Consider the following 23,706-nt stretch of genomic DNA (forward strand, 5'->3'; position numbering starts at 1 on the left):
TACTCCTTCAGAAGCATCCGGGAACGCTGCCCAGGCAGCAGCGAATTCTGTCGCGAAGGCGTCCCTGGCCGGCGCCGCCGTCGCAGGTGCCGCTGCTTCGGGGGGGCACGACGACTCCATGTTGGGAGAGCCCAGCAGTGGACGGACGACGGAACGGGGGGCGAACAATCAAACAGAATTTTACACAAACCTCCCTCGCACAACACTGGGCACGGGAGTGAAAGGGAAAAGAACGCGCGGCCGGACCGCCTCACCGGCCCAGAGTGAGGCGGCGAGAACCGAGCGAGCACGTGAGCCCCGTGGCTCCAACCGGGCCCTTCCTTCCTTTTTTGAGCAGGTGTGCCGCCGCGCGAGCGACGCTCGCTCCGAGATCGCCCGAGATAGCGCGGCGCGGCCCCGAGATCGCCCGAGATCGCGCGAGATCGCCCGAGATCGCGCGGCGCGGCCCGAGGCGAGGTGGATGGGTTGGGAGCGAGGGGGCGGAAGTGGCCAGTGCGGTTAGAGGGTCAGTCGAGGCGCGTGAGCCGGACTTGTGGGCCGGACCACCCAAGTCCTTTACTCTGCGTTGTTGAGCCAGGTCTCAACATACTCGTTCTGTTGCCATCCCAAACTGCCACTCCCCTTTCTCCCGGCCGGGGTGGGGCACGCGCGGGGGCGGCGGGTGTGCGGGATGTCTCATGTCTGTGGGCCTTAGGCTGTACGAGGTTTTCCTCTCGCACCCCGTCTGTTTTCCTTTCCTTTTTTCTCTACAACACCCTCTCTTTTCCTCTCTCTTTTCCCGGGAAAACTCCGTGGAAATCGTCAAATTTTTGGCTCTGAGCCGAGTCTGAGGCTGGTTTGGGCCCAAAATCAGCCAAATTTTAGGCCAAATCGGCAAAATACCGGGAATTTTGCGGAGAACCCGTGTAGACCTGGAAATTACCCTGCGACCGCCTGGGTATTTTGTCGATTCCTCAATTTTGCCTCAGATTTTGCCCCAGACCAGCTCTCAGACTCAGGGAAACTCGCGAGTTTCCAGAATGGAGCACCAAACACCCTCTGTTTTCCCTGGAAATTTCCGGAAACGCAAAGTGCTGGGGACCCTCTGTTTTCCTTTTTGTTTGCCGGAAAACCTCGTACAGGCCAATGTGGGCCCGAGAGCGATGCGATATGTCCGCCTTGCGTTTGTTTTCATAACATCGAAGGCTAGCTCAAAAGAAATTAAGAATCCAGCACAAAGAAAGAAAGATTTTTTCCAACAAAACTTCGTCGCACGCGGGACGATGTGGGAGGAGGACAGGGACAGGGTCCCCACCTGCACTGAGCAGGATTTTGGAAGGACGATCATCGGGCTTCGCTAGACGTGCGTCCTGTGTGTCCTCGCCCTTGAGCCTTGTGGGGGAAGGGGAGGGGGCTGTGTGTCTGTGCAGTGCTCAAACTTTACCGGTATCGCGGTATGGGAGTAAAGAAAGAAAGAAAGAAAACAGACACGCCAAACGAGGGATGGGACGAGGACAGGGTCCCCACCTGCACGAGCAGGATTTTGGAAGAACGATCAGGGGGACAGGTGGGGCTCTCCTGCTCCTGACAAGGGTTACGAGTAATGCCTAATCCGAGCCCGCGTCCTTTCTTTCCGTGCTCCTCTTCCATCTGCGTCGCCATGGTTGAAGGGGGGCCCAAGCGCGCCGCGATGCTCGCGACGGGGCGGATGCCCGACGGCGCGCCCATCGTCGGCCTCGGCGGGAACTGGAAGTGCGTCCAGGAATCGTGCGGCAACATAAACTTTCCTTCGAGGACGGTCTGCAACAAGTGCAAGGCGCCCAAGCCAACGCAGGCGGACCTGGCGGCCAAGGGGATCGCCGTAGCGGGCGTGCTAACGCCGCGCGTCGGCGGCGTCGGCGGCGTGTCTCCGCACCTCGCCTCCGCGGTCGCCAACCCTGCAGGCGGCTACTACCCGCCTGTGCCTCCGCTCGGGGGTGTGCCGCCGAACGTCATGCTGCCGCGGCTGGCGGGCTACTGCAGCATGCCCGGTTTTAGTGGGTATGGCGAGGGCATGCCCGGTTTTAGTGGGTACGGCGAGGCCAGCGTCGCGCCGGTTGCGCGCTACCCCTTCGACTTCACCCCCGCGCACTACAACGCGATGGCACTGGCGCAGCTGCCGCCGGTGCAGATGCCGCCCTCTCTCCAGGTACCGCCGCCGCCGCCGCCGCCGCCGCCCCAGGCCGCGCAGCAGCCGGCCGCATCCGCCAGCTCGTCCCTCGCGTGCGCCGGTTCCTCCGCCGCTTGCGTCTACTCCCCCCCGCAGCAGCAGCGCGCTGCGGCGGCGGCGAGCGCTGGCCGCTCGAGCTCCGACATGACCTCGATGGCGTCGCTCAGCCAGGCGGTGGCCCTGCTGCAGCACAGCGGGGGAGGCGACGGCGAGTCCAGCCCGGCCCTGGCGCAGAGCCGCGACGCGCTTGTGCCTGTGCAGCCTCGCGCCGCCGATAGCGCTGCCGACGCCGAGCCAGAGGAGGGGAAGGTGCCGCAGGCGGCGTCGCCGCCCGCCGTGCCCGCCGTCGCGCTCGAGGGCGGGGGAGATGGCGTGAGTGCGGGCGGCGGAGCAGGCGCGCCACGCTCCCCCCCCCCCCACCACACACACACACACACACACCATCACACCCGCACTCTCCCCCCCCCACACACACACCAGTCCCACGAATGGTCCGTCCGCACGGCGTGCCGCAGGCGAGGCCAGGAGCGCGAGCAGTCGGCCAGGCAAGGGCGAGGCCAGCCTCGCCGCCGAGGTCGCGGCGTTGCGTGCGCAGGTGGCGCCGCGCCTGTCCCGTCCCCGCCCCAGCCGAGCCACCCTTCCCTCGCACGCGGCCGCCTGGCCCTCCTAAGCAACCAGCCGCCCGGCCCTCCTTGGCAACGCCCCGCGCGTCGCGGCCTTGCAGCTCGAGGCGTCTGGTGGCTCTCTCAGTGAGCGGCCCTTGCTGCCGCAGGTGACGGACTTGCTCGCCAGGCACACCCGCCTCGCGGGCACAGTCGGAAGGCTGCAGGGAGTCCTCGAGAGGCTGGCTGAGGGGGGTGCGGCTAAGGCGCCCGGTCGTGGAGGCGGCGACAGCGGAGGCGACAGCGGCGACAGCGGCCGAGCCACTGGCGACGGCGACGGCGGCGTCAACGAGGCCGGGAGGGCGGGCGGTGGCGACGCCGGCGGCGGCGGCGGCGCGGCGCTCGAGCCGGATGCATGCGGAGGACCCAGCGTGGGCGGTTCGTCGATCTTGGGGAAGCGGTCGGCCGAGGAGGAGGCGGCGGCGGTGCCCCCTCCGGCACAGCGGCCGGCGTAGCCGCGCTCAAGCCGCGAGGCCGCGCGACACCTCGCTCAGAGAGCTTGTGGCCACGGGCCAATCGGCCGTTTGTCTAGCCGGAGGGTGAGGCGCGCGTCCGCACGCTGCACGGGGGGTGATGAGACAGCGACGGCACGTCACATGCAGCTGCTGTACGCGTCATGCTGTGAATTTTGCATAGCTTGCCAAGAACGGTAGTATACTAAGCGCGGCCGCGGGCGTTTGCCTTTTTCCCTTTGCTTCCCCTATTCTCTCTCATCACGATGTAAAACTCTCTCAGACGAAGAGACGTCAGGGAGAGAGGAACAGAGGAACAGAGATCTGCTGTCAAACACTGATAACTGTGGACTGTGGTTCTGTGCGCTTTGGCCTTTTGCCAAAGCGCTTTGCGCGTCAAAGGGACAAAAGCACAAAAACCCGGTCGGGCGCGCCGGTCGGCACTTAGCCACTGCGCCCACGTGCCACGACGCACGAGCACGACTGGGGCGTCCTCTCCGAATCTGCGTTGGAACGATCCCCGTTGGTAACGAACCGCGGCAAACCTGGCACAATGGACAATCTCGCACAGACACACAAGCGTCACTCTCCAAGCGCCTCGCGGCGCCCCGCCCGGTATAACATAGCACGACATGGTTGTGGGACCGCGATCTCGGCCAGACCTCCTCTGCGGACTGAGCATCACAAGTGTGCACGGCGCAACAGCCTGGCCCGCGGCCCAAGGCGCCAGCGGGGTACTTCTCTTCCCGTGGCGCCAGCGGGAAGAGAAAAATAGATGAATTCGCAGCCAGCCACTGCGAGGCGCCTCAATAAAACAGGAAGGAGAAGCAGATGATGGCGTACGAGAAGAGAAGCATGGCGCCTTCGAGCCAGTTGGTCTCGCCGTTCTGCACCACCATGAAGACGAGGTTGGTGGAGAGGAATGTGACTGCTGTCGGGAAGGGGCCAAAGAAGAGATCGAGGGGCTGCTGGATGACCCAGCCGATGACCACCATCACCGGGATGACGAAGAGGGCGATCTGCGTCGACGAGCCGAGCGCCACCCCGAGCGCGAGGTCCATCTTCTGCTTGTACGCACACACGATGGCGGTGGAGTGCTCGGCCGCGTTGCCGACGATGGGGAGCAAGCAGAAGCCGACGAAGGCCTGCGGCAACCCCCACGCCGCGGCGGCGGGCTCGAGGGCGCCGGTGAGCTCCTCCGAGAGGAAAGCGATCGCCACGGTGGCGATGCCGAGCCAGAGCAGCCCGCCCGAGAAGGAGAGGAGCACCTCGTCCTCCTCGTCCTCCTCGTCCTCCTCGGGCTCCTGGTCCTGCAGCGACTTGTCGCCCTCGAGCGGCGCCTCGAAGAGGAAGTGGTGCGTGAAGAGCTGGAAGTAGATGTAGAGCAGGTAGAGCAGCAGCAGCCCGATCGAGATGCCGTGCGACAGAGGCTGCATAAAGTCCATGTCGTCCTTGGCGTAGTGCATGATGGTCGGCAGCAGCAGTCCGAGCACTGCAATCTGCAGCAGCGCAGCGTTCGAGATGGCCGCCACCTGAAGGTGGGCGGGCAGTCGCTCACGGGAACGTCGCTGCAGCCGGCTGCCGGAGGGCTGAGAGCGCCGTATTGAAGCGCGGCGCCGGCGTGACGACGCCGCCCGCGAGGCAGGCGCAGCCGAGTACGAGCAGGGTGTTTGAGAGGATCGAGCCGAGGAGGGAGGTTTGGACCACGGCGAGGAGGCCCCGGTTGAGCGCGCAGATCGCGACGATGAGCTCAGTCGCATTGCCGAACGTCGCGTTGAGCAGCCCGCTGAGGGTCTCGTTGGTGTGGAGCGCAACCTGCTCGGTCGCATCGCCGAGGAGGGCGGCGAGCGGCAGGATGCCAAAGCAGCAGAGCCCGAACACGACGCCGTCCGAGCAGCCAAGCGGCTTTGCGGCCAGCGCCACAGGCACGGCCACGAGCAGCACGTACAGCCTGTTTCCCGCCAACATGCGGCGCGAGCCGTCAAGCAGCGCAGGAGGCGGCACCACGAGCTCGGCGGCGGCGTATGAATTCTGCTGCTCGGGCTCCATGACCGATGGGATCGACTTCAGCATCGGCGGTCTGGAGCCACGCGAGATTGCCGTGACCGTGCGCACAAGCAGCAGCGTGCCGCGCGAGCGGAGGCGCTTGCGTGGCGAGAGGATGCTTGGCTGCCGAGTCGTTCGCGCAGCCTCGGCGAGGTCCGACGGGTGAAGCAAGTTCTCCTCCAAATTTCTCGAGCCGCTGAGATCGGCGAGGGACGACATCGTGGCACCGAGCCGAGCGGAGCCGAGGTGAGCGCGGGTGTCGGCCGTCAATCGCGAAAATCGAAAAAAAATTCGCGCGGCATATCTTGTCATCAGCCCCCGTTCCCTTCTTTAACGGGAAAAGAAAAAGAAATTTCTGCATGCTCACGCTCCTCGCTCTCGGCCTCCAGGCGCCCGTGGCGGGCTACGATGCGCGGCGCGGCATCAAAATCGTGCAGGAGCTCGCGTCTCGCAGCGTAGGAGGCCCGTTGCCAAGCTCAGGCACGGCCGACTTGAAGAAGAGTATCCTCGCACTCCTCGAGCCGTTTGGGGACCCAGCCCTCCGGGTGCCGGACACGGAGTTCCGGTTGATCGACGAGCAGTGCCGGCTTCTCGAGGCGCGCAACCCTGCGCGTGGCGCCGACGCGCTAGAGGCGCTGCAGGGTTGCTGGAAGGTGCGCTACAGCAACGCGCCGCCTCCCAGCAACGGGGCGCTCGGCCCCGTGCGCGGCGCGGCCTTCCAGCGCGTCGACGTGCCGAGCCGGACGTACACAAACGAGCTCTCGCTCCTTGGGGCGGCCCTCTTTGTCCAGTTGACCGCCACCTTTGAGCCGAGGGGGCCTCTCGCGCTGCGCGTCGCCTTCCAGACAATCACCTTCTCCATCCTCGGCCTCCGCCTCCCGCCCGTCGCCTTCCCGCCGGGAACGGAGCGGACGTGGCTCCTGACGTACACGGACGAAGACACGCGCCTTGTCCGCGCGGGTGTCGACGGCGGCCGCTCCACCGCTCGCGACCTCGGCCTGCTCTCGCGCGAGGAGGGCGAGGCAGCCGACTCGTACCTCTTTGTGCTCACGCGCGCCACGCCTTCGGAGTCCTCGCGGGCCCCCGCTGGCCTCCCCTCCCCGCTCGCACCGCTCGCGCGCGCCGCAGAGCGCAGGCGGCTCAAGGCGCAGCTGCTCGAGGCATGCGGCGGGCAGTCGCTCGGCGCCGAAGCCGGGGCAGAGGACCTTCGGCGCGTGCGCGACCTTTCGGACCGGCTGGCGGCTCTCACCCCGACGGCCGACCCGGCGAGCTCCCCGCTCCTCTGCGGCACGTGGGATATTATCTGGACGACGGAGAGCGAACTGCTCGCACTGACGAAGCGCGGCCTCCTCGGTCTGCCTTGCACCGCGGCATACCAAGCCATCGCACGCACGAGGGAGGGCGGCGCGGGCCCGTGGGCGTATTCCCTCGACAACGCAATCGAGTTCGACGGCGGCTTCCTTCGCGTCGGCTCCACGTGCGAGCCGGCGGCGAGCGGCGGGCGCGTCAATTTCGTTTTTCAGAGCTGCGCTGCAAGGTGGCGTGCGCTCGAGCTGCCGCTGCCGCCCGTTGGCTCTGGGTGGTTCGACGTGCTGTACGTCGACGAGGAGCTGCGGGTGTGCAGAGACAGCCGCGGAGACCTGCAGGTCTGCGCCCGGCGAAAGTGAGAGTCTGAGAGGGGACAGAAGCGAGCTCGCCGGCGGCTATCCACACAGTGCCAGACAGAGTACGTATCTCCCACGGAAGGGAGCAGGCCCCGTTGCTGGCAGCTGGTTGCTGGCCACCGTAGTCAATTTTATTTACGACTGGTCGTTCGTCACTCACTCACGCCACTAGTTCTACGCTGTCGAGATGCGAGGTGTGGTGTCTCGCGCGCGCGGTGGTGCGGTGGGCGGACCCCCCGCGGTCGACCGGCCCAGCGAAGAGACGCCCGGCGCACCGGTGGCCGGCCCCTGGAGCCTGGCCCGTGGCCGGGTGGGGGGTGACGGGTGTGTTGCTGTCGTTGGGCTGTTGCGCGGTCTGGCTGTCAGGGGTGTCGTCTCCGCGCCCCGCCCCGCGGCCCCGCCCGCGTATGGGGCCGGACCCATCCACTCCCCGCAGCCGCACGCGCACCCATCCGTGCTCCATCACAATGCTGCTCCGAAAAGGAGGCACTACTACATGAAGAAGGAGATCAAATGTCAACTACTTCTCCGCGCCGTTCTGGCTTCTGCGCGCAGCTCTCACCGTGCTCAAGGTGTACGCGGCTGCCGGGCGAGGTTGTGTTCCACCACCCAATCCTGGTCAAAGTGAAAGAGGGCGTCGGTGCACACTTCGCGCGCGAGACGCTCGTAGTCGGGGACCCATTCCTCCACCCACGCCCAACTGCGGTGATTCCGCCCGCCGCGGGCCGCGGGCGTCGCGTTTGCTGCGAGCGCCTCCCGCAACACAGCCAGATGTGTGTCGGGGGACGTCGTAACAGCCCTGTGTCGAACGCCAGGGCCCGCGCCCGATATTGTGCTCGTTGAAGACGAGAACGCTGAAGATGCCCGAGGTCGTCCCGTCAATGATAGAGCTAACCGAATCGCTTGCGGCCACCAAGGCCGCACTTGTCGATGCCAACGAAAGGGCGCGGCGTGAGCAGAGTCGGGCTCAGGAGGCGGTGAGACAGGGGTCAGCGTCTCAGGAGGCCGCAGCATTGGCGAGGCATTCTTCGGCAAACTGGACAGCCCTCCGGAGGCTAAGCATCCAAACGTCGCCGGACCTTGAGGCGGCCCCGCACGGCCTCCTGGGAGAGGTCGAGGGGCTCCGCTCAGAGGTGATGGCACGCAGGCACCTGGAGCAGACTTTGCGGCAGCGCTCTGCCGTGCTGCGCTCCTCCTTGATGCTGGCCAGGCAGGGTGCAAAGCTGGACAAGGCGGAGTGCACAGCAAAGGTGCAGCAGTCGGTCAGCGACCTCCACGACGCAGAGGCGCGCGCTGCTCTACTTGCAGAGTTGCTATCTGAAGCCCGAGCATCTTCGGCCAGTGAGTGGCGTTCGAGGGCGGCTGTGCTCTTGGCAGAGAATCAAAAGCTCAAAGAACGGGAGGCTGCCGTCGAGGCACGAGAGGCCGCGTTGGCTGGCGAGCGGCGCAACCTCGAGGACCGCCATGCGAAAGACACGCGCAAGGTTGGCGTTTTGACAAACAAGGTCCGCCACCTGACCTTACAGCTACAGGGCGCCAGAAGAAGCGTGGCCCAAGAGGAGCAGCGGGCGCGAGAGCTCAAGACCAAGCTGGCCAAGAGAGCGCTCCGACCACCGGCAGCGGCACCGGCTGCGAGTCAGCGGCCCAAGTCGGCGGACCCGGTCCGGGGTGGCAGAGCGTTCCGTTCGCCCAACACCACTATTTCCAGCTTGCACGAAGTCTCGACATCATCACCGCCCAAGCGCCGAGCTCCGTATGCCGAGCTTTCGCCAGAGGCGCGAACTCCGCGTCAGGTGCCAGTGCCACATGCAGTGCCGCCCGAGTATGTGGCGAACTTGCAGGAGCAGGTCCACTACCTTGAGCGCAAGCTCGAGACGGCGAGCGCATTTTTTCACTTTGGCGCCGATGACATCTCAACACACACACCACACTCATCAGCAGCACGAACGGAGGCCTGGCCCTCCAGCCTGGGGGGCAGCGTTGGGCCAACAGCAGACGTGCTGGCGTGTTGAGAGAGGTGGTTGAGCGTTTCGGTTTAGGCGTACTAGGGACCAGATTAATTAAAATTGGAAAGAGTTTAGAACAAAACTCCGCCGCACAACAGGGTGGGCCCGACCCAGATCGAACGAAAGAATCTTACAAAACGAAAGAAATTAAAACGAAAGAAATGCGGGTTGGCGGCGGGCGCTTTCCCGGCACCCGGGGCGTCCCCGCAGGCACAGCCGGTCACTTGCCTGTGTGGCGCGCTGCGCTGCTCGAGTGAACCCTACGCGACTGCCAGCCATGCTGTTCGCTCCCCTGCTGCTTGGCGCCACGCCCTCATCAGCTGTTCTAGCGGAGGGAGCACCATGTACGGCTATTCTGAATGGCGACCGTGGGCCCGCAACTTGCGCCTCTTTCTGCCTCGCCAAGGATTCGCAGTTCCACTGCAAACGCTGCCAGTGCAGAGCATGTGCCTTCTGTGCTATGTCGACAAGTGGGCACGGTCACCACCACAAGCCACACCACCACAAGTCGCATGCAAAAGCCAGTCAGTGCAAACCGCCGATAGTTGGCGACACGCCTGCAGCGCCCGCACCGTCAGACACCCTTGCCTGTGCTCCATGGTGCGCACCCAGCTTTGCTACCTACCACTGCACCAAGTGCCAATGTCAGGACTGCCAGTGGTGCAAGCCGAGCCCGCCACCACCACCACTGCCACCCCCCTCGCCGCCATCACCTCCGCCTCTGCCGCCACCTCCTTCGCCGTCGCCTATGCCTCCGCCTCCGCCTCCGCCGCCACCACCGTTGCCACCGTCAAGACCGCCGCCTTCCCTGACGATGTCATATTCGGCGACAACCTCAGATGTTGCGAAGGCATCGCCTGTACCACCGCCGGTCAGTCTCGAGGGTGCCCGCAACACTGGCGGTGGCGGCCTGATGCAGCGGGTTGCTCGACTCCGCTTATCGCTCGACCTTGACAGTAGCCTCACGCTCCCCGCGGTGATTGAGTCAAGTGAACAGCGCGCTCCGCACGCCTAGTCATTGACACGAACCGTCTTCGATAGGCGCTGAACTCCGCATGCGAGCTGCTTGGCGTTGCGCCGCATGGCAAAACAATTCACTGTGTGAAAATTGCATTGTGGTCGAGGATGATACTAAGAAGAGCCGAGTGCTTCACAGGTGCCCTTCTCGTTCGGTCGGACCAGGCGCTCGCTGCGCTCGCGGCGCTCCAGAAGCACGTGGCGCGCCTACACACGGAGCTTGGCGTGCCGCAGTCCCTCTCCACTCGCGCCGCAGTTGCTCAGGCGAACAAGCTTCTGGGACTCAGTCCGGCTGGGCCGCTGCCCGTGCAAGCGAAAGCGCTGGCAGCTGCGCTTGGCACATCGCTCGACTAAGCTTTTAAGGTAAGAAAAAGTCTGGCCGGGGCCGTACGTACTCAAGTCCGCTAGCGCGCTTTTCTCTCTCTGAACACACACACAGCGAGACACGACTCCCAGAGGTCACAGCGCTCTCACGAGTGATCTGTGAACTGTGATCTGTGAGGGTCCGCCCGCAGGCGCATTTTGTATCTCTCTCAGTTTCTCAAAAGGTGAAGACACTGCTCTCAGCCTCTCACTGGCATTGCTCACTGGAGATTTACTCTCTCGTACAACGTATGTGGGACGTCCTGCTCCTGGCTTCTATACTCGAGCTTCTATATAGAGCCGTACAAGAGACAGTCAAGGCTCAAGCCGCACATCACCCCTGAGTCATGCCGTCCTGCCATGCCGTCCTGCGGAACACCATGATTGTTCGCTTGAAATACGCAAATTGGGCTGCCTGACGAAGCGAAGCCTCCGCGTTCGCATCGTTGACGTAGCCCAGCGCGCATATCTTGGCCTTGATATAGTCGTTGCTCTGCTCATTCACATGCCCTGTGCCGCCCTGGCCCTCCAGCGCCCAGCTCAACACCATCCCCTGAGTATTGAATCGGTTGAGGTTCTCCATGAACGCGGCCTCGTAAACCTTTGGCAAATGCTCGCCCACCTCCAGCGAGAGCACCCAGTCGCACGGCTCTTCCACCTCGGCGATGACGGACAAGTCGAGGACACCGCAAGCGCCTTTCGAGAGATGGGGCGTTGACGGGTTCCCGTCGAATCCAATAGCGCGGAGGCCCTCGCGGCTGAAGTGGCGGACGTAGCTGCCCATGCCGCAACCGAGGTCGACGACCGATTGGGCACCCTCTGCTCGGAAGAAAGCCAGCAGCGCTGCGCTGAGGTGTAAATCGTACTGGTGCTGGCTTGCGATGCGCGGGCCGTCCCAAAACCCGTGCGGGTGAATGAGACCGGAAGCGCTGCCGCAGTGGCGCTGTGCACCATCGAGCGCGGTCGCGATTGCAGCGGTCCAGTCGCGGCTGCGGCTCCACTCGACGAGCAATCGGAAAACCGCGTTCACATTGAGGGCGTCCAGCGCGTTGGACTTGCCACGCATATCCGCTGGCAAATGCTCGGCCAAGGGTAAGCGAGCGCAACGGATTCCGAGAGCGGCGGCGCGCTCACGTGACGCCCCGCGAACCTTGTGCCGGTCGACGAGGCCTCCGATGACGTAGACTGCGGAGGGCGTGAGCTCGGACAGCACGTCGGGCGCGTCGGGGCTCAGGTAGACGAGATCGTCAACACTCGTGCCCGGCATCGAGAGCAAGGACGCGGAGGAACCGCCCTGCCAGGAGAGCGGCTGCCACTGCTCGAGCCCCGCGGCGCGCAGCAGCGAGAGCGAACGCTCCCCGCCCCCCGTGCCGCAGCAGACCGCGAGTGCGACGTGTGGCCGGTGCTCAGCCTGGGATGCGATACTGTGGCAGAGACCGCACTGGCTCGCCAGCGACTTGCGCTCGCCGTCGGACATCAGGTCGTCGAAGCCCACGTCGATGGCAACACGGAGTGCCATCGGCGAGCGAGCATCCAGCGCCGAGTCCACTTCAGCGCTCGAGACGCTGCTCGGCGACACCACCCACAGAGTGCGGGCTCCTCGCGCCTCGCCGCAGCCGAGCTTCGGAGGCGCCACCTCACGGGCATGCATCCGCGATCCTGCGGGGAGCGCTTCGCGGATGGCAGCTTCCAGCTCGGCCAGCGTCGGGTGTGCCGCGCCGCACCCGCCAGCGCAAGGAGGCCGCCTACGACGCCCCCACAGCTCGAGGAGGGAGGTGGCGTGCCGGCCGCACACAGGCCGTCCCTCGTGCGTCGGCTTGAGCTTGCAGCAAGCTTGTGCGCCGCAGCCGCCAGCAGAGAGCGAGTCCCAGCAGAGGGCGTCGCGCATCGGCGTAAGCAAAAAGGCGGGGCGGGGAGGAGCGCCACCGCTGCCTCTGTCGCCGTTCACGGCGGGTTTGGCGCCACTGCTGCAGCCACCACCGCCTCCACCTTCAGCCTCGCCAACCACGGCCGCCCGCGCGGCGGCCGCAGCAGCGCCGCCCGCGAGCATCAGCATGGCAGTCAGTGAAGGCGCCACGCGGCCGGCAGCTATGAGCCCGCTGGCCACGGCGCCTCCCGCCGCTGCCGCCAGCGAGACGGTCGCCCCAGCATTCACCGGCGCGGCGTCCCCCTCCTCTGGCGCGAGCTGTGTCAACAGTGCCCCCTCCTCGGTGGCGGCGGCCGCGCGCAGCGGCTCAACGTCGTTCCGCGCAGTGTCTTCCCCTTGCCGCAGAGCAGCGGTCCAGTCGTGTGGGTACGGCCTCAGCCCCGCAGCCGCCCTCTGCTCCGGGTCGAGGTAAACCTTGCCGTCGAGGTGGCGCATCATTGGCTCCGCGACGCCGTCGAGCAGGAGGAAGCAGCCGTTGGGTGGTGGCTGCTTGGCAGCAAAAGCTGCCGACTGGAGCCACGCCTTCATCTGCGTTTGCTTGCCGAACGTGTCCTCGATGAAGGTGCCGCGCCGGACGCCTGAACCGGTCGCGAAGACCGTGTCGCGCAGGAACGGCGCCGAGACGATCGAGACGTTGTCCATGTACCGCAGCATCGGCAGCAGCGCATAGCCTTCGCACAAACCGGTTGGGCGGAGGCGAACCCCGTACTGCGAGAGTGCTGTCTGCGCGTAAGTTGTTGTCCTAGAGGCTAGCTTGACGTAGCGCACGGTCGGAGAGGCGTGCATCGCCGCCGCCACGGCCTCCAGCTTCACGGGCCGAGCCACGATACAATCGTGCGGCACGACGATGACAAAGGGCGTGCGGACATGCGCCTCCACCGCCTCGCGTATTGCAAACGCCGAGCCCTGACGCCTCGCCAGCCGCACCAGCCGCGTGCGCGCAAAGGCGGCGTCAGCACGGCACAGACGCGCAACCTCCTGGACAAAGGCCCGGTAGCGACACACCTCCTCGTCGGTGATCACGCCCTGTTTGCGCTGGCTGCGCGAGCGCACCTTAAAGCCGTCGCACATGATCAGCTTGCGGCAGCGCCCGAGGCCGGCGTTGCGGTCAAGCGATGCGAGGCATTCGAGGAGCATGCGCGTGCTCGGATTCGACTGCACCGGCGAGCTGGTGACGACGACGGTCAGCAGCTGCTCCACGCCCGACGGCGATGACGAGGAGCAAACCTCGTCGCCGTCACCCGACGGCGATGAGGAGGAGCAAACCTCGTCGCCGTCGACAGTCGAAACGGGCAGGATGGAGCAGGCGACGCGGCCGTTGGTGAAGATGTGCACGACAAAGTCGACGCGCCACACGGCGTCGAAATAGGAGGCGTCCTCGCTGTCCCACGCATCCCAGCACGGCTGGTGCGGTGTCGCCATGAGCGCTTGACAACAAGCTCCGCGTCGCCGCAAGCTCGCGAAGTTTCTTTTTGGCATTTAACGGAAGTTTCTTTTTGGCACGCACACTGTCTGCCCCGGTCTTTCGACTTTCGACGACGTTTATATGCAACCGCCCCTCGCCGCAGGCAAGCATGCGTCCAGAAGCAAACAATCTCTACCCTTCCAACACACCATCAAAGAGCAAACTCTGCCAACGTCGTTCGCCCGGCCGCGAACAGGCACACCGAATTCAGAAGTCTCACCCACCACCGTCGGCCGGCTTGACCGGCTGTACCGCACCGCACACGCCCGGCACTGCCGGCTTCGCAAAGCCCCACACGCACCACGGCTCCGTGCCGCGTTTGGGCGCACCCTTGGCCGCCACGGCACTCCACTCGGGCGTCATCTCAAACGGCCGGTAGCACCACGAGTGCGGGAAGATGTGCGACGTGAGCTGCGCCTACGTGCGCCACCCACACGCGTGCGCCCTTGGCCGCTCACACCGGGGAAGGGCGAGCACGGGTGTGTGCGGGCGCGCGCCGTGTCGTGCGCCTCCTGCGCGCCCTCGTAGCAGCCGATCATCGCGCTTGCGTCGCTCAGGCTCACGCGCAGCAACCGCACGTGGTCGTATGGCTTGAGCGCCGCGCGCAGCTCGCCGGCGCGCCTCCTCGCCGGCAGCACGAGCCGCGGGCCTTCGGAGCCAGGCACGAAGGCGTGCCGCGCGCCGCCGCGCTCGGGCGGGAGGGCGGCGGAGGAGAGCGTCGAGGAGAGCATCGGCGGCGGAACCTCCATCGGGACAGACGCCTCGCCGGGGGGCGCGGTGCTGAGGGTGGCGGTGGAGTAGCCGATGCGCGGGTGCGCGCCGAGCTGGCGGAGCCAGTGCCGCCCCCGGAAGGGGAGCCCGTCCTCCCACGGCCCGTCCGCCCGGCTGGCCTGCATCCCGCGCTGGGGGCGGCGCATGCGGCTGGGGATCGTGCCGTGCAGCAGGGAGGGGTCGATGACGTGGTCGAGCGGGCAGACGAAGGGGAGCGGCTGCGACTCGGTGGCGGAGGGGATGGCGCACTTGTCGAGCCGGTGCCAAAACTTGTCGCAGTAGCACCAGAGCGTCGGCAGCACCGCGGTGCGGTTGAGGGCGCGGGCGAGGGCGAAGCCGTGCGCGAGCCGCTGCCGCACCCGCTCGAGGTGCGACACGTGCTGCCGCCCGCGCGCGTGCAAGTCCTTGAAGCCGACCCACGGCTCGCGCGGCGCGAGGGGCGCGTCCTCCTCGAGCACGAGGTAGCGCGAGCCTACAGCCAAGGCCCGTCCGGCTGACGCGCGGGGGCCGCCCCGCCGCCGCCTCGGGGGCGGGGGGGGGCGCGGGCCAGTGATGTACTCCTCCTCCTCGTCCACGAGCCACATGCCCCAGTCGCGGAAGCGCTGCCGCTTGCCGAACGCGTAGTCCGACGTGTCGCCGAACTGGTACGTCGCGTGCACCGCCATTGGCCACGTCGCCGTCGGCGACTGCAGCTGCTGCACGAAGAAGGTATGGCCGCCCGCCACGGCGGTGACCGGGAAGGTGCCGATGTGGACGTGCCTCGACACGTTGGGCAGGCAGACGTCGAAGATGCGGCGCGAGCCCTCCGTGGTGCGGCCGCGTGCCACCACCGACGCGTCGCCGGCGCCGCCCGTCTCGGGGTCCTCCCCTCCAGCCCACAGCTTGTTGTACCCCCTCTTTGTCTTGTGCGAGCCGCACCACGCCTCGCCGAACTTCTTGAAGTCCGACCGCTGCGCGTTGCTCATCCCCCACCGGTGCCCGCGCCCGTTGCCGTCGATCAGGTCGTTGAAGGTCGTCTGGTCCTGCTCGTTCTTCTCCCCCACCTGAAGGCGCACCTTCCACTCCGCCATCGCCGCGATCCCGTTTGGCGTCGCGCGCACCGCGAGCACGCCCGTGTTCTTGTCGACCGAGTCGTGGTAGCAGCCGGGGTCCCGGACCGACACGTCGAGTATCGGGTCCATGCAGTCGCTCGCCACGAGCAGGTCCGCCGCCGCAAAGTCCTCGAACCCCGCCACCTTCCCGTGAAACATCGGTAGCGGCGACGACGACCAGACGCAGTCGACGTCCGAGAGGACGACGTTGATGCCCATGCGCAGCACCGGCAGGAGCACGTCGAGCTTGCGCACGCCCAGCGCGCGGAAGCCCGCCTCGGAGCCGCGGACGTACGACGTGTCCTCGGCGGCGGCCGTGTGCGACCAGTCGAGGCAGTGGAACTTCTTCTCGGTGGCGAGCGCGACCGCGTCCTTGTCCATTGCCGAGACGAGCACCGGCAGCCCGAGCCGCTCGACGTGGAGCACCCAGTTATGCAGCATCTCACGCACGCCGCCCGTCGCGTACGTCATCATCATCAGGTCGCCCTCCTTTGCGGGGATCGACTCGAGCGTGTGCACGTACGGCGACGGGCCACCGCCGACCGCCACATCGGGAGAAACAGGCGACGCCCTCGCCGCCACCGCCGCCGCCGCCGCCGCCGCCGCCGCCTCCGCGCTCCGTCTGCGAGCCTCCGCCTGCTTCAGCGAGGCCTCCGCTGCGGCAGCCCGCGCCTCAGCGCTCGTGGCGCGCGCCTCGGCCTCGGCGAGCTTGCCTGCTGCCCCACAGTCTCTCGGAGGATGGACGGCAGACCAGGAAGTCGAGTATGCGCACAGCGCAGCGAGCAGAGTCAGGCCGACCAGGCCGAGCGTCCGCTTCGCGTGGAGCGGCATCGAGCGGCGCGAAGTAGCTACAAACAGGAAAAAAGAATTACCAGCTAGCTCAAAAAATAGGAGAGAGAACGACGAGAGTGGGACGATCGCGAGGTGGCATGAACTGCGAGAATCGGCGAGGGACTACGAAGAGAGATAGGAACGAGAAGAGGCACAGACAGACGCCCAAAGAGAGCAGCTCGGCCGAGGTGGGGCTCCTCCTCCCCCGGCCGCAGCCTCTGCAGCCTCCTCCTCCTCCTCCTCCGCCGCCGCCTCCGCCTCGCTCCTCGCCGGCGAGGAGCCTTCTTGGGCGTCTCTGGCTGAGGAGGCGGAGCCTTTCGAGCCGCCGGCCTCCTGGGACCGACTCGACAATTGCTTGAACGCAGCCGCGGGCGACGTGCTCCAGCGTGCGATGACGAGCGCAGCCACGTCGGATCAGCGACTGCTCTCGCGCTCTCCGCGGTCGCTCGCAGAGATCCTGCGAGCCATAAATAAATAAAACGGACACGCCAAACATACGAGGGGTGGGAGAAGGACAGGGTCCCCACCTGCACGAGCAGGATCTTAAGGACGATCAGGGACACAGGGGAACGGGAGCGGGGGGCGCATCGCGACACGGAGGGGGCCAGGCAGGATTCACCCACACGACACACAGGGTCCCAGGGGTTCCTCTCTCTCTACAGGTTGCACCCGGCGGCACGGGGGCAGGCGCGGGCCTCCTACATGAAGGTTGCTGCGAGAATCGGCGAGGGACTACGAAGAGAGATAAGAAGAGGCACAGACAGACGCCCAAGGGTGGGCGACGGCTAGCACCACACTCCTCTCCTTAAAATCCCTGTTGGTGGCGGCGTGCCGTCCTCCCATCCCTTTGGGTTCACTCTCTTCTTTCTTTTTTTAGGTTATCAAAAATTAAACAAAAGAGTGGGGGGCGTCCGCGCAACTAGGCGACACCGGCATCCCCATCAACAGGCCGTCCGCCGCTTGCTATCACAGGCGGGATCAGAGAGAGATTCCGCACCGGACACCGCCCGGGCACAGACTCCCTACCCGTCGGACACTGCCTGGACGCCTCTCGGAGCAGCCCACACACAGATCACGCATCAGCAGATTTGACACCTGGTTCAGGCGCAGACAGCACACACTGGTCACGGTTGCATAGCCCTGCCGGGGGGGTGGATGGACGACGAGCGTCGACTGAACAGAAGTTGGGTGCACACACACACACACACACACACACACACACACACACACACACACACACACACACACACACACACACATGGCGTTTGTGCCCCGTTTGTGCCGGGCGACCTGTGGCCCCGAGTTCATTTTAACAGTCGTGCGGGGACTTTCGGCGTGTGAGCGCCGAGAATTCTCTTCACCGTCGGGCTTCATTCGCAATCGTCACCGCGGCATCAACAGGTTGGTCTGCCCTCGCCCCCGCGCCGCGCCTAGCCTCCCAGCGGCCCACTCGCCGTAACAGCTCTCGACGCTGCCAGCCCGGCGCCGGCCAGCCTCTGCGCGCCAGCCGCAGCACCTCGACTCGACGTTCGCCCGCGGCCGTCTCTCACGTCAGTCCCGTCCTGCCCTGCAGCCATGATGAAGACCATCATCGCCTTTGCTCTCGTCATCAAGTTCCTCCGCAACCTCCGCCGCTGCCTCGTGGGCTCCAACGAAATCGTCGGTGACCCGATCTGCACAAAGCCCGATGGGTGCGACGCGCCGATCGACACGTTGGCGGACACCATCCAAGCCATCATTGGGGCGGCTGTGCCCCCGAACGTCGTGTGCCTCACCTACTACTCGACGTGCGGCGTCGTCGGCCCCGGCGGCCCCGTCGAGTGCATCCTCGACGCCGTCGCAAAGCTCGTCGCGAACCCCGTCCTCGGCATCCCCGCGTTCCTCCGCTCGCTCTCCGGCTGCCTCGTGGGCACGGCCTTCGCGATGCCGCCGCACGATCCGGAGACGGGCATGCTGATGGGCCCGCTGGGCGGCCGCTGAGATTGCCCGCCGGCCCCTGGCCCCCCGCCTGCCCACGCGTTCTCACAAGAGGCCCGAGAGCTGGCCATCGAGACCGCTCAAAGCCCTGAGAGTGCGAGAGTTCTCCGGATTGTGGTGGTGGGGGGGGGGGGGGTCACTAGGGGGAGGGGGAGGGGACTGAGGAGTGTCTGATTGTGGAGCGCAGTCTAGCGTGGGTGCAGCGGTGGTCCTCCGACAGCCATCCCATTGCTGCGAGCCATCCGGCTCATGCGAAGCGGCCTACTCCTTGATTGCGAGGCACAGCCAATGGTCATAGTAGTTATCCCCTCGCACGCTGCTGAAGAAGCCAGTGGTCCGCCAATAGTCAGAATCTCGCAGCGCCTCATCGACGGCCTTGAGCACCTGCTCATCGAGCCGCCGAATCCGCGTGCGTTCCTCATAATAGCTTGTCTAACTTTGAGCTTTGCCACATCACGCCGCCGCTGCGACCGCTCGCGCTCCCTCTCCATTCGCTCCTTGGCGGCCTTGACTGCCTGCGGCCCTACAACATGTACATGCACATGCACCATGGGGAAGCCGCGTGGTGATGGTGGGTGGGGCGGGGAGGGATGGGAGGCAAAGCCACCCCCGGCATGCCTGCTTCAGGAACCGTCTGGCTGGAGGTGGCACCGGCAGCTCCAGCAGCGGCGCTCTGTGTAGTCGCCGAACCAATGCTCGCACTTGTCGTCATCGCCGTGATCGCTCGCGCATCCCTCTTGCGCTCGGCGTCTTCGCTCTTGGTCCGCCTCGACATCTTGCTCCGGGTGTCGCGAGCAATACCATACATGCCCATGGCGAGCTCGTACGCCTGCTGGTTGCCACCTTCTGGCGGCGGCTTTGGCCTCTTGAGCCGTGACGGGCCAGCGTGCACACGGCCGCTATGTGTCACGGCAGGTGTCGCTGCGGCCTTGCGCTGGCGCTTCAAGGAGGCAGATGACTCATTCTCCGCCGCCCGCAGCAGCCGCGCATGCTGCTGCTTTCGATCGCCCCAGTGGTCCCGCCGGCTGCTCCCGCTGTCGGGGAGCCGGCGTTGCTTCCATTTGGCGAGCCAGCGATTCTGCCCGGCATGCCATTTTTTGTCGGTCTCGTAGTTGACCGAGCTGGGGGGGTGTCCCGCCTCCACGGCCGCTCGAATCTCGTCCGGGTTCAGCCGTCGCTTGGCCATTGGGCGGAGCTGGGCTCTTTGCGGAGCTGGTGGTGCAAACGACCGAATCGGTGGGACGGTCGGAAACTGGTGGCGGTGGGACTTATAGGGTTAGATTCGAGTGTACCTGTGTTAGTGCCAGTGCGCACCAGTCCCGTGCCCTTTGTAAGAAGAAAGAAAACAATGGTGCTGAAAATCTCTGATCGACAGGGGTGCAGCGCGCCCGAAGAATGTTTTTTACCAATTATTGCGCGTCTGCTCGCGCGCGACTGCCGTGCCGAGGGGTGTGGCGCGCGACTGCCGCTCGGAGCGTGTTTTCTTTCTCGATCAGAGAGAGTTCGATCAAGAGAGAGACCGATCAAGAGAGAGTCTCGGCCGACGGGTTCTCACAACACTGCGAGGAGTCACCTTTCGAAGGAGTCACACACCCTCTGAAGCAGCCCGGGCAAGACGTCGACCTACGGCCGCCTCACCACGGTCGCGGACGAGCCGATGTCTGTGCTCCGCACGTCGCTCACTGGGCAGCAGCGCGAGGTGGAGGAGCGGCTTCGGACGGTCTGTCTGCTCCTCTGCGGCCTGGCGGTTGTCGCAGCCGGCCTCTACTACCTCAAGGCGATCCTCATCCCGCTCGTGCTCGCTGTCTCGCTCATGTACATCCTTCAGCCGCTCATCGACTTTCTCACGCGCCGCCCGCTCCTCTGCTGCGGCCGGCGCTGCTGCGTCCAGCGTCCGAACCTCGACGGCGTGCCTGCGTGTCTGCGCCCCGTCGCCGAGAGCTGCCTGCTGGTGCGGCTGCCGTACTGGCTTGCCGTCTGCGTCGCGCTGGTGGTCGCCTGCGCCGTGATCGCCTTCTTCGGCTTTGTGGTCGCCGACTCTGTGCGCACCTTCTCCTCCAAGGCGACCGAGTACACCGCGCGGGTGCAGCTGCTCGCACGGACGCTGGTCAGCTGGCTGGACGACATGCAGATCAGCTGGCAGCACTACATGACGTCGCCGAGAGGCTCGCTCGCGCACGCCAACGCCACGGCGGCGGCGCCGCTCATCGACCCTGCCCGCATTGAGGAGCTCGCCAAGAAGGTGCCGGTCGGGGACATGATCCTGTCGGTGCTCACTTCGCTCGTGGACGTGCCTCCCGCCTCGCCTCTCCGTGCGACTGTGGGCGGACGCGGGTCACGCCGCGCGCCGCGTGAACAGGTCCTCTCCAACCTCTTCCTCGTCCTCCTCTTCACCGTCTACCTCCTCCTCGGCTCCTCCCCGAACCACGACGCACCCGGCTTTGGCCGACTCGACGACAACGAGCGGCCGGCCCACGACGCCGGCGCGAGCAGCAGCTGCGCGTCCTCCCGCGTCGCCCCGGCGCCGCCCGAGCGGCGCAACAGCGCGTTCGGGGTGAGCACCTCTGCCCACGGCGACGCGGCGATCCGCTCCTACCTGAAGAGCAAGATCGGCGTCTCGATACTGGTCGGCCTCGCCACCGCCGTCTCGCTCGCCGCACTGGGCGTGGACCTCTGGCTCGTCTTTGGTGTCGCGACGCCCCTGACCCCCAGCTCTCTCTGCAGCTGCGCCGCAACTCCACACGCCACACCTCCCGCCCGCATCGCGGACAGCCCCTCCTCACCCGCGCCTCGCGACCCGCCCCAACCGCCTCGGCCCCGCGCGCAGGCTTGCTCGGCTTCTGGCTCAACTTCGTGCCCACGGTTGGCACGCTGGTCGCGGTGCTGCTCCCCATGCCGGTCGTGCTGCTCGACGAGCGATTCGGGCCGGTGCAAGTCGTCCTCGCCCTGGCAAAGCTCCCCCGCCCGTTGCGCCGCGGCCCCGCCGCTGCGCCCTCCCTGACCGGCGCGCCGTTTCCGCCCTCAAGGCGCTCCCTCTGGCGGCGCACGGCTTCGCTGGCAACGTGCGGCCGCGTCGCCGCCCGCGCCGTGCATCGGAGGCCCCGCGCGGCAGACCCGTCCTGTGCGCCTCCGGTAGGTGCTCGAGCCGATGCTCTTTGGCTCGACGCTGCGGCTGCACCCCGTGGTCGTCCTCCTCTCGCTGATGACGTGGGCGGCGCTCTGGGGCGTCACCGGGATGGTGCTCGCCGTGCCGATCACCGCGGTGCTGCGCATTCGGCTCGCGCACATCGACTCGCCCACCACCCAGTACCTCGCCGATTTGCTCGCCGGAGGGCCCGAGCCGGGCAGGCCCGGGGCCCCAGGAGGCGGCGGCGGCGGCGGCGGCGCGCGCGAGGGCCTGGAGCCGGTGAGTGAGCTCGAGCTCGCGCGTGTGGCGTTGGATGCGGGCGCCACGCCGAACCCTCGATTACGGCCCGCGATCCCGCCGCCGCCGCCGCCGCCGCCCGCGGCCTCCTCCAAGGCTGCGCATCCCAGCGCCGCTGGAGCCGAGGACCAGCGCACGCCCCTCGCCAGTGCGCCGCCGTACCAGTCTCTCGATCTGTGGGCTAGCGAGAATGTCTGATGAGTGGCGGGGCTGGCCATCTGCGAGCGCACACCTCTGTGAGAACTGAATCGCGCGCGCCACACAAGACGCGAGCTGGATGCAGTGGGAGCAGGGCCTTGCAGGGTCTACACACTACAGGGCGCGTGGGCCAGCGCTGCATGTGTATTGTGCCCCATTGAGATACAACCATGCGCTTCGTGGCCAGATAATCGCACCACAGTTTGCACAGAGGCAAGGCACGGAGGTCGGAGCAGTTTCTTGTATTTTTCTCGCGATCGCGCTCTGCCTCTCTGATTCGGTAATTCGCACATAGCGCCTTCACTTTTAGACGGGCGTTAGAGAGGATCTCTGAGCCCCCCGCGGGGCCGTGCCCCGTGCGCGGTGTCGGGCTGCGCACCTGTGGGGGCGCGGACGCCCGCCCCCGGGCCCCACCCGCCACCGCCCACGCCGCGGGCAGACACACGACACACAGACGGGTATCACACGCACGAGATACACTAAATCAAAACCACAACTCCTTGGGTAAAGGAGCTGGTCCCCGCCCATGCGGTTTTTTGTGCGGGTTGTGGCGTCGGCGAACACTATTGTAGCCGGGGCCGTCCCAGTGCTGGCGATTTACTGGTAAATGAGTGGTATTTACCACTTATTTGATTCTCCTAGGGAGTGGTATGGTATGAGCAGAGAGTGGTATGGTAAATTACGAAACTCCGTGGAATCATCAAATTTTCGGGATCTGAGCCGAGTCTGAGGCTGGTTTGCGGCCAAATTCAGCCAAATTGTGGCAAAATACCGGGTATTTTGCCGATTTTTCCGATTTTTGTCAGATTTTGCCTCAGAAGTCGTGGTAAATCTTACCACCATTTGATTGTTTTGGCCGTAGAGTGTTTGATTGTCAGCACTGGGCCGTCCACCTAACGACCGGGGGACTAAAGCGCTAAGCGGTAGCACTGCCGTCAAGCCCTAGGTCAAGCCGTCGTCCACGTTGTCCCTCAGGCACAGGGGTCCCCCTGCTGCTCCTTCCTGCTCTCGTCGTAATGCCTCCTGCTGCTCTCCGCAAAGTGCCTTCCCTCGTCCGCTCGCCCTGCAAGCTGCATGTCTGTTCTACCTCTCTCCATCCATCGGCTGTGGTGCCCTGAGTGTGTGTTAGATTTGTTTGGTGTTGCTAGAAATTCTCTAGGACTGCGCGCATCTAGTCAGAAGCCCGCTGAGATAAAGAAGTGGGCAGCCCCGACGGCTCGCGTCGGTCTTCCATGACCAAGAGCTGCCTTCTTGAAAGAAAATCTCGGGAAATCCGCGCGGTGCTGCGGAGCAAGCAAGGCCAAGGGTCTTGGGAGGACGATCGGGGAGAGGGAACGGGTGTGGCCTATACGTGACTTGGGCTTAATTATTTAGGAAGGTGAAGAACAGCCGCTTGGCTGGCTAGCGACCAGGGGCCCGCCTTCACGCTGCTGGCTGGGCAGGTGCACACAGTCACGCACACACACACACACACACACACACACACACACACACACACACACACACACACACACACACACACACACACACACACACACACACACACACACACACGCTGGGCTGGCTAGTCCACCCTTGCGCCGGAACTCACAATTCTCTTGCGACGCTCGCGGCGTCTAGGGAC

General features: G+C 65.6%; 7 protein-coding genes across 7 annotated transcripts; 3 read left to right on the top strand and 4 right to left on the bottom strand.

Annotated features, from left to right (window-relative positions):
* Positions 1-1,582: 1,582 nt before the first annotated feature.
* EMIHUDRAFT_231714 (hypothetical protein) lies at positions 1,583-3,305 on the top strand (the record flags this gene model as incomplete). Its single annotated transcript, XM_005783918.1, has 5 exons — positions 1,583-2,143; positions 2,285-2,564; positions 2,704-2,783; positions 2,961-3,063; positions 3,214-3,305. 5 exons carry the CDS (start codon positions 1,583-1,585, stop codon positions 3,303-3,305), a joined length of 1,116 nt encoding a protein of 371 aa, XP_005783975.1.
* An 803-nt stretch (positions 3,306-4,108) lies between these two features.
* On the bottom strand, positions 4,109-5,270 carry CAX1 (H+/Ca2+ exchanger; the record flags this gene model as incomplete). Its single annotated transcript, XM_005783919.1, has 2 exons — positions 4,109-4,870; positions 4,932-5,270. The coding sequence occupies 2 exons, from the start codon at positions 5,268-5,270 to the stop codon at positions 4,109-4,111; spliced, it is 1,101 nt and encodes a 366-aa protein (XP_005783976.1).
* Positions 5,271-5,707: 437 nt separating this feature from the next.
* On the top strand, positions 5,708-7,015 carry EMIHUDRAFT_231716 (hypothetical protein; the record flags this gene model as incomplete). The annotated part of the gene is made up of 1 exon (XM_005783920.1): positions 5,708-7,015. One exon carries the CDS (start codon positions 5,708-5,710, stop codon positions 7,013-7,015), a length of 1,308 nt encoding a protein of 435 aa, XP_005783977.1.
* Positions 7,016-11,485: 4,470 nt separating this feature from the next.
* On the bottom strand, positions 11,486-12,049 carry EMIHUDRAFT_72292 (hypothetical protein; the record flags this gene model as incomplete). Its single annotated transcript, XM_005783921.1, has 1 exon — positions 11,486-12,049. A coding segment is annotated over one exon (564 nt), but the record flags the coding sequence as incomplete, so codon positions are not given.
* Positions 12,050-14,006: 1,957 nt separating this feature from the next.
* EMIHUDRAFT_231720 (hypothetical protein) lies at positions 14,007-17,419 on the bottom strand (the record flags this gene model as incomplete). Its single annotated transcript, XM_005783922.1, has 4 exons — positions 14,007-14,207; positions 14,534-15,010; positions 15,137-16,141; positions 17,414-17,419. 4 exons carry the CDS (start codon positions 17,417-17,419, stop codon positions 14,007-14,009), a joined length of 1,689 nt encoding a protein of 562 aa, XP_005783979.1.
* A 1,302-nt stretch (positions 17,420-18,721) lies between these two features.
* On the bottom strand, positions 18,722-19,646 carry EMIHUDRAFT_231722 (hypothetical protein; the record flags this gene model as incomplete). Its single annotated transcript, XM_005783923.1, has 3 exons — positions 18,722-18,823; positions 18,898-18,983; positions 19,163-19,646. 3 exons carry the CDS (start codon positions 19,644-19,646, stop codon positions 18,722-18,724), a joined length of 672 nt encoding a protein of 223 aa, XP_005783980.1.
* Positions 19,647-20,117: 471 nt separating this feature from the next.
* Positions 20,118-22,267, top strand: EMIHUDRAFT_456279 (hypothetical protein; the record flags this gene model as incomplete). The annotated part of the gene is made up of 6 exons (XM_005783924.1): positions 20,118-20,729; positions 20,994-21,147; positions 21,288-21,409; positions 21,487-21,522; positions 21,597-21,722; positions 21,981-22,267. 6 exons carry the CDS (start codon positions 20,118-20,120, stop codon positions 22,080-22,082), a joined length of 1,152 nt encoding a protein of 383 aa, XP_005783981.1. The 3' UTR covers positions 22,083-22,267.
* Between the last annotated feature and the right edge of the window lie 1,439 nt (positions 22,268-23,706).

The sequence above is a fragment of the Emiliania huxleyi genome (assembly GCF_000372725.1).
Source record: "Emiliania huxleyi CCMP1516 chromosome Unknown EMIHUscaffold_175, whole genome shotgun sequence".
Taxonomy (NCBI): domain Eukaryota; phylum Haptophyta; order Isochrysidales; family Noelaerhabdaceae; genus Emiliania; species Emiliania huxleyi.